The sequence below is a fragment of the Austrofundulus limnaeus genome, unplaced genomic scaffold (assembly GCF_001266775.1).
Source record: "Austrofundulus limnaeus strain Quisiro unplaced genomic scaffold, Austrofundulus_limnaeus-1.0 Scaffold404, whole genome shotgun sequence".
Lineage (NCBI taxonomy): Eukaryota > Metazoa > Chordata > Actinopteri > Cyprinodontiformes > Rivulidae > Austrofundulus > Austrofundulus limnaeus.
Window position 1 is genome coordinate 71597 of NW_013952806.1, and position 9200 is coordinate 80796.

Consider the following 9200-nt stretch of genomic DNA (forward strand, 5'->3'; position numbering starts at 1 on the left):
TCTGTAGGTCATTCATTCAAACTGCAGTTAGACTGTATAACACATCATGATGTCATCAGTTAGACTGTATAACACATCATGATGTTATCAGTCACTTGGACAATTCACCTACACTGGCATCAGTAATATGCACCTGCATTTATATGCATTTATGTACTGTACTACGTATATGTACATTGCTATATATCATGAGTATAGTGTTTTTTTGTTTTTCTTTTACTTATTTTTCTTTATTCTATCTCATCCTCTCCTGTTTTGAGCCGCTGTAATGTGCAAATTTCCCCACGGTGGGATCAATAAAGTTTTATCTTATCTCAAGTTTTTATGAAGAATAATTCACTTTTACAAAAAAGTATTTTGATCTTTTGTTTGATCTAGTCTAAATTTTGTATTTTTTTCTTTGTGTTTGGTTTTCTTGACTTTTTTTTTATCTTCCTTTGTCACACATGATGCAAACATCTTGTGTGACAGTTATAACAGTCCCCATGAAACACGGTGACCCAGGCAGCAGATGACATGAACACACTGTGCACATCTGAAGAGTAAAACTAGAACAAGATCCTGGCACTAACAGCAGCGGAGAATGTTGTTGAACAAACACTCCCACAGCTGGACTGAAGCAAGAACATAGAGATAAGACTCTGAGGAATTCCTGTGGGAGGAAACGTGGAGGTGGGACTACGACCAGGAATCTGTTAGTGTCAGCAGCTCCCACTTTGAGCATCAGCAGGTGGGTCCAAACACTCCCTACCAGATCCTGGTCCCCTTCAAACTGTCTGAAGTCCCCCATCAGCACTGAAGTTCTCCTCTACACTAATACAGCATTAGGTAGAGGGACAGAACAGGAGTCTACGCAGTCACAGCTGATCCAACACACACACACACACACAGAGGAGGTGTCAGACCTGAATGATCTTGTCCTGTGGTCGGAGGCCGGCTCTCTGTGCAGGAGAGTCTTCATCCACGGCTCGGATGAACTGACCCGGTTTGGACTTCTCGCTGTGCAGGTTGAAGCCGTAGCCGGATGGGCCTTTCTTCATGTGGCAGAGACGAGGCCGGAGTCCATCCTGTTCCTCCTGCACCAACATTACATATAAACATTAGAATTCACTCCAAAATAACCCATCAAACCCCTGGTTACTACATATCTGCATCAGTAAAGGCCAGTAATGCACATCGCCCACCACCACCCTTCATGCTAGAGTTTCAGACTCATGCTGAGAAATGACAGCGTGGAGCCTGAAAATCTCATGCAACATGGTGAGAACATGTTGTGAATGACACTCAGCTACCACCACAGCAAACTGTTACCTGACTGTTCTAACCTGTCGGTGATTTTTAGGCTCAGTTGACCGTAGAAGCCATTGTTAATGGGCTCCGATACTTAGATGTCCACTCAGTGATTATTTACTGCTGGTTTCTTTTAAACTAGCCAGAAGGCTCATGAGATATTTTGCTGACAGACGAACACAAACAGATAACACCAAAGTAAAGTATGTCTTTCCTGTTCTGTCATTGGCTAATGAGATTTTAGACCTGAAATTCAGAAAACACTGGCTCCTACTTGGAGGCATTTTTGGACTCACTCTTGATTCTTTAAAGGGAGTCTTTATTGTACTTTTTCCAGTGTAAACCATGTTTATTTTATAAACATCTTGTAACTTGCTCTGTCTCCTCGCTACATTCTGGAGACAGAAAATGTTCCTGATTAACAGGATGAGGTTAGAGGCGGTCTGAGATCTGCTGCACACAATAATCCTGTTGTGGCCTAAGCCTAAATACATGTCTAATCCCATGTGCAGGTGGAGGGCCAGTCCGTCACATGTTCAGGAGGAGGGCCAGTCCGTCACATGTTCAGGTGGAGGGCCAGTCCGTCACATGTTCAGGTGGAGGGCCAGTCCGTCACATGTGCAGGCTGAGGGCCAGTCCGTCACATGTGCGGGCTGAGGGCCAGTCCGTCACATGTGCAGGCTGAGGGCCAGTCCGTCACACGTGCGGGCTGAGGGCCAGTCCGTCACACGTGCGGGCTGAGGGCCAGTCCGTCACACGTGCAGGCTGAGGGCCAGTCCGTCACACATGCAGGCTGAGGGCCAGTCCGTCACACGTGCAGGCTGAGGGCCAGTCCGTCACACATGCAGGCTGAGGGCCAGTCCGTCACACGTGCAGGTGGAGGGCCAGCATGTCACATGTGCAGGTGGAGGGCCAGTCCGTCACATGTGCAGGTGGAGAGCCAGTCCGTCACATGTGCAGGTGGAGAGCCAGTCCATCACATGTGCAGGAGGAGGGCCAGTCTGACACGTGTATGTGAAGGATTAATATGAACCAGTGGACTTTCAGGACTGAGTAAGACCTGATTTGTGGGTTAATAAGAAGCTCAGCTGGCTGATGATTGTTCAAATCATGTGGACCTGAAATCACACATTTACAGCCAGATCAGACAGATCAGAGTTACAGCCAGCAGGAGGCTGAAAGTCATGAGAAACATTACGATCAAACAAACTGTTTTTACATCATTTATTGTTTCAGAACTCTGACATTTTGTTTAAACCCAGAGGATCCCAGTAAAGACTCTGTGTAGCTGTTCCAGGTGTGTGTCTCACCTTATTAAATAACATTTAAACATGTTGCAAGTCAGCTCAGCTGACACCTCACCTGATGTTTGTCTTCAGCTGTGACTTCACAGAGCTCAGTGTCAGAGCAGATATTACCCATAAAGCTCCACTGCAGAGTGCAGCAGCTGACATAATGCTGTTCGGCCTGACTCAGCACATTATAGCTTTACAGTGACCACAGAAGCTCCAAAAACAACTGAAACAAATATTTAACTCGTTTTTTTGACACAGAGACATCATGCTAACACCTGAGCTGCTTGTGTGAGGTCAGTTCAGTCTAAGGTCTTACATCGATTCAGACTGCCAGACGTTTGCAGATTAAAAAGGACTCACACCACAGACTGTAGATCAAAGCCAGAGGTGAGAACACTGACCAGTCTGTCTCTGCTCCACACTGAGTGTAAACTTTCTGTTGGAGCTTCTGTAGTTCTGTGCTAGGGCTGAGCAAAGTCTTATCGTGTGCATCAGAAAAACTGCCACGGATTAATATTAAGTACTTTGCAACTAGTGGCACTCAGGGGCAGACAGGCATTTGGGACCACCAGGTGGTGGTTCAACTCGTGGAGGTGCTGTTGAACTGGGCTCTGCAGTCACACAGCACGCTTGTTTTGCAACATCACATAACTCATGTCTTCTCTTCCTCTCTTCCGCTCCAGTCAGCCAGATCAGTTCAGCTAAGCTTGTGGTCATTTGTTGCTAAGATGTGTCTTTTTATATAGATTGAATGTCCACTCACAGATTCACTGGTTAGTTAGTTAACCAGTCACAAGACATCACATGATGACTCACGCACCCCCACACCACACCCTGACCTCCCCGGGACTTTTGGAGTTTGGACAGTAGGGTTGGGTGATAGGCTTCAAATTTTCCATCAGTCATTATCAGCCTAACGACCGGTGATTAGTGATATATTCACACGTGTGAGGAGCTGACCTAGCATCTTCTCTGTACTATGGCACGGTACGAGGGCCAAAATCAAGACTATTATGCAACCAGCAGTTGTTACATCCTTGTAGCAGGAGGCTATATCTATTCCTAAGCCAGCTATTGATCTGATTAATGATAGACCGACACTGCTAACTGAGCAGCTGGCCCCGGTAACTGAGAGGTTCGGTCTGGGAAATGAGAAGGGAGACTATTAGTTTGTGTTAGCATCAGACAGGCTAGCGACAAGCATGATAAGCTGGCATTAGCATTGGAGAGGCCAGAGATTAAAGGGGCAATATCGTAAAATCAACTTTTTTGAGTTTTATATCATGTTATACTGTCATAAAAAACATACCCAAAGCCTTGCTTTGACTCATTCATGCATGTTTGAGAAATCCTGCAGCATTTTTAGGAAGCCATGTTGAGGAGCAAAACGACAGGTGGGGACTAGAAATGCCTTTTGGGACCAGAAAAGCCCCTGGGAAAAAAGGTAACAGAAACGCCCCTGGGACGTGTCTTTAAGCCGAACTTCCTCATCACGGAGCATACCTCCTCATCCACCACACCACACACCCCGCCCATGACTCCTGCAGGCTCTCGAGTGAAACTGAAAGTGAAACTTAAACTGTCTTCTGAGCTCCTAACATTAGTTCTCAGTCAGTGAAGCTCTTTTCAGATTAAAAAAATACCTTGGAGGAAATGTATTTTTAGATGCCAAGTAAACTGCATCATAGCAGCCCTGCTCCCCCCGCAAGCGCGAAGCCCCCCCCCCCCACCACTGCACCGAAATGGGCGAGACAGAAGCAGAAGGAGGTTCTTAAAGAGACAGAGGCCAATTTCAAGGCGTTTAGAAGAGGAAGTGATGAGAAGATAAGTTTATTTTCTATTTAAACATAAAAACAGTATTTAAATAACAACTAAAAGTGACAGATACTTATGGTATAGTATTTAAATGTATGCCTGAGAAACACATAATATTAGCCCTTTAACATGCTCAGCTACTTAATTTGACACTTAAAAGCCCCAACTTGATAGTTCTGTCTCATAATTCTGCAGAAGAAATAAAAACAGCTGTCGACTAAAACAAAAGAGCAAACGCAGCTGCTAATTCAGGCATAACTAGCTAACACAGCCTATCCATGCTAGCCTCTCCAATGCTAACACCAGCTTATTCATGCTAGTCGCTAACCTCTCTGATGCTAACACAAATGAGTAGTCTCCTTCTCATTTGCCAGCTCCAGCCTCTCAGTTAGCGGGGCCAGCCTCCCAGTTAGCGGTGTCGGCCTATCAATCAGATCAATAGCTGACTTAAGAATAGATATTGCTTCCTGCTACAAGGATTTGGTTGAAGGTTATTTTTGGCCCTCATACCGCGCCATAATGTTCTCTCTGCAGCTGCGGAAATCAAGAATTAAATGGAGTCACTCGCTATTTTGATTTTAAAACAAGGATGTAATCAAAACTACATGTGTCCCAATATCAATATCAGATATATGTCTGATATTAGCCAAAAAGTGAATATCAGATTATATCAGCCTGCATCTAAAATCTCTGATATAAACACTACAATACAAGCAGTCCATTCCAGTGGTCCCCTTCAAGGACTTCTATCCAGAAGCACTTGGATCCAGCAATATCTTGTACTGTATGTATCTGCGGATGAGTGAAGTGAGAAGTGTGTCAACATCTTACTCGTGCACATCACGTGCACACACGCAGTGGTGAGCTGTCACTGCAAACTGCTGTTTTTTCTTAAAAGTTGTTTACATTAAATTAAACCAAGCTAATAAAGTATTTGAAAGCTCAAATGATAAAGCTTTTATTGTTAGGCTGTCTAAACTAAACTGTAAGCTCTTAAAAACTGGTTAAAAATTTAAAACAAGATCAACAGTGGAGATCGACACTTCAACACTTTCATCAACAAGCTCATAAAACAGGAAATGGTTTCTTCACTTCTTCCACCCTTTCAGCTCTGCTGACAGAGGAAACTGCTCTAAGTGGTAAAAAAAAAAACCTGCTACTGACTGATTCAAACATTTTAAACATCACCATTTTTCACATTTTTGCTCCAAAAATCTGGAACAGCAAGCCACTGAAGAGATTCTCTGAAGCTTAAGAAGAATCAAGAAATAAAAATACATTACTTATAAACAGTACTTGTTTCTATTCTGTAAGCTAAACTCAAGATTTATTTCAAGTTAACATGTATACACAATATTTGTGGAATAAAATCGGCATTATGACTATGTTCCAAATGTAAACCAGTGAGTTTCTGCCTCCAGCAGAAGAGTTGGACTAGTTAACAAATGATAAGATGATGAAGAGGAGATCATAACCCTGCTGCAGACTCTTTTATTACAAGTTAAAGACGGGAAGGTTAGTCTGGACTGTAGATCTCAGAGCAGGTCAGTCGAAAGGAGGAACCAGAGCAGAGCTTTTACTGAACACACCAACAGCAGCTTTATGTTTCCAGTAAATATTCATTTATTTATCATCTGTTCCCTCCAGAAACACCCTCTGTTGAGCAGTGCAACAGAGCGGTGAACATCTGTATCACTAAGATCAACATCTGTATCATTTCAACATCTGTATCATTAAAGACAGCTCAAGGTGTTGATGCTCCTCTGGCAGAGACTTCCTGTACTGCGCTCATACAAGTTTTCAGAGAACATTAATCAGTGCGGGATCGAAAGAAGTGTGGAAACAAGCTCAGCTGCTGACGTGTTGCTGTCACTCAGTCTGCTGATGAGAGCAGTAGGAGTCAAAAGCTACGTTCACACTGCAGGTCTTAATGCTCAGTTCTGATTTTTTTGAAAAAATCCGATCTTTTTGTGTGAATTTCACATTACATTTTAAATGTGACCTGCATCAGATTCCTGTGTGAACGCTACACAGCACTGATGTGACACGCATGCGCAGTAAAAGACGTGACGTCTCATCAGCCGGCTTGTTTGTTTACAGAGCTAGCATGGATGCTATATTTTGCACATCGAATCTGAAGTTGTTGTTTAATCAGAGCCAATTAAATAATTATCTGACGTGCTTGTTTAGTTCAGTATTTATTTCTGAACCTGCCTCTTACTGGGATGCTCCAGTGAAGCTTTTTATTGAACGAAACTACGAGCTGGAAAAAAGTATCGACCGAGTAACTTTAGGATCGATACTCTCTGACCCAGGCTGGACATCTTTATTATCATACTATCTACATGGAAAATGAAAAGTAAAAAGATGAAGCAACTGGACTTGTGTTTTGGAGCTGTTAAGACATGGAGCTACAGATTTGAACAGCATGACTTCAGGTTAGTGTCTTATCGATCCTTCACCACTCCTCCTGATGAAAAAGTCAGATGAATGAGACAYGAGCGTTCACACTGCAGTCACTTTGAAAACATCAGATATGTATCCAAGTTAAAACCACATACTGAAACGGCCTGGATCAGATTTGAAAAAAAAATCGGATTTGTCGCGTTCAGACTGTCATAAAAAAAATAGGATATGGGTCAGACAGGTCAAAAAAAATCGGATTTGGGTCGGATTTGCCTGCAGTGTGAACATAGCCAAAGAATGGCCCTTGCCTCTTATTATGTCACAGATTAAACTGTAACCCCGCCCACTTCAGTTTCTTGTCTGAATTACCCGAGGATGTAAGAACACATGTTAGTGATGTTGTGGGGCATTTTTTGAAAGAGCCTTATGATCAACATCTGCATCCCAGAGGTCACCATCTGCATGCCAGAGGTCAACATCTGCATGCCAGAGGTCAACATCTGCATGTCAGACCCACAAACTTTCATCCCAGAGGTTCACACTAGATGTCCACTGTAGTTTTCTGGCTAATCTCGATCTTTTAAACATCTGAGCTGCCGATTCTGATTTTTGCCAATGATTTTTGTAAATAGCTGACACTGTCGGATATTAAAAAGGTCACAATATGACTTCAATTTTCCAACGTTATTTTATTGAAAAACACTGAACACAACCCTTGAAATAATACAAACTTATTTAATTGAACATTAGGTAGTGCTCACAGTGGCTCATTCTCAGACATTTGAGGAGGTAGACGAGAAGCTGATCTTTTCCACTGACCTTATCTAAGTATGGGCCCATCTCCAATCTCCCAAAATTAAGGAAATCTGTGCCCCTAGTGTAGACTAAGATTACCTTACAATAAGGAACAGATTTCCAGATGTTTTGGTGAGATATTTTGCCACCACCACAGAAAAACAAACACAGACACAGGTACAAACATTATGTCTCTGCTTTCAGCAGCGGATGATAAGAAGTCTATGTGATTGACAGCTCTTCTATCAGCTTCGTTCAGACACAACAGCTTCTCTGCAGATCAATTACAGTTCAGAACAAGAGAAAAGACAAGACAAAGAAGTTCAGAAGAATGACAATCATACATCCAGTGCATCATTTATAACTCAGGTTTTATATTTGGATTATGTGGTCATTACATCATCTTCCTCTGGTATAAAAACCAGATGTTTTCCATTGTATCATGAATTATAGAAACCAAAACCAAACTGTTGAAACAACAAATGTACTAAGTAAAGCTTGTGAAACCAGTGTCGGCTGCAATAAAATGAAGTAATCTCACTCTGTTTGACATCATCATGTCATACTTCCAGAAAAATGAACCACTGATGAAGTCTTTTTGTGTTTCTGCACATTTCTCTATCCACAAATTTGTAAAGTTGCTGCCACAGCCTGACAGTCGTACACTATTTTTATTCTTCCAGTCATTCTGTTGATATGTTGCTGTACTCAGAATAATATTATCTGTTAGGCATGTGGCCTTCCCTTATATCCTTAGTTTTAGTGTTTCTCAATTAATTTTAAGCCGTGTGGACTGATTAAACAAGTCTTTTTTTTCTTCAAACCTGGCAGTTTCACATTAGCTGCGAGCATCTTATAGCACCTCATGGCCCGTAACGTCATTTGTTTACAATTTTCTGCAAACAAAAATTGGGAGAAAGCAGCTAAGTTTCATTTGGGATTTTTTTTTGAATGACTGTGAAAAAAATAAAAGCAAGTGTCTTGTAATGGAAACAGGTAATAGAAAAGGTTGAATACTTCTCAAGGGAATAACTAACTGAGTATCTTGACAAGCTCTCTCAGTAGCCCCCATGAAAAACAAGCAACAGCCCGGCCAGGTAGCACCGTGTTGGTACCTTCTTAAAATAATCGCCAAAGTCCATTGTTGCCAAAATTGAGTCATGCGATTATTTTAGGAAGGTGTCGCTATAATGGACTGTTTTCACTGGTAACCAAATAGCTGCTGGTTAATGAACTCACAAGAACACCTCAAGTGGGAGGACGCCTCGGCAAATATGTTTATTCAAACAATAAAAAAACTAATACTAGAACTAATAAAAACTAAACTAAACTAAAACTAAACATTAAAAAAAGCAATAATAACTAATAAACAGCCATCATGGACAACCCCCACCACCCTCTGCATGAAACCATGGGGGGGGCTAAGCAGTTCCTTCAGTCAGAGACTTAAACATCCTCGCTGCAGGACGGAGCGCTTCTGTAGGTCATTCATTCAAACTGCAGTTAGACCGTATAACACATAATGATGTTATCAGTCACTTGGACAACTCACCTACACTGGCATCAGTGATATGCACCTGCATATATATAATATAATAT

General features: G+C 42.2%; 1 protein-coding gene across 1 annotated transcript in view; it reads right to left on the reverse strand.

The window, feature by feature from the left end:
- Window positions 1–9200, reverse strand: part of nherf1a (NHERF family PDZ scaffold protein 1a) — a gene marked incomplete in the record, with an annotated part of 64992 nt that overhangs the window by 34230 nt on the left and 21562 nt on the right. Inside the window, 1 exon segment of the mRNA XM_014024027.1 lies at window positions 906–1076. Within this exon segment, the coding sequence (XP_013879481.1) occupies window positions 906–1076 (171 nt within the window).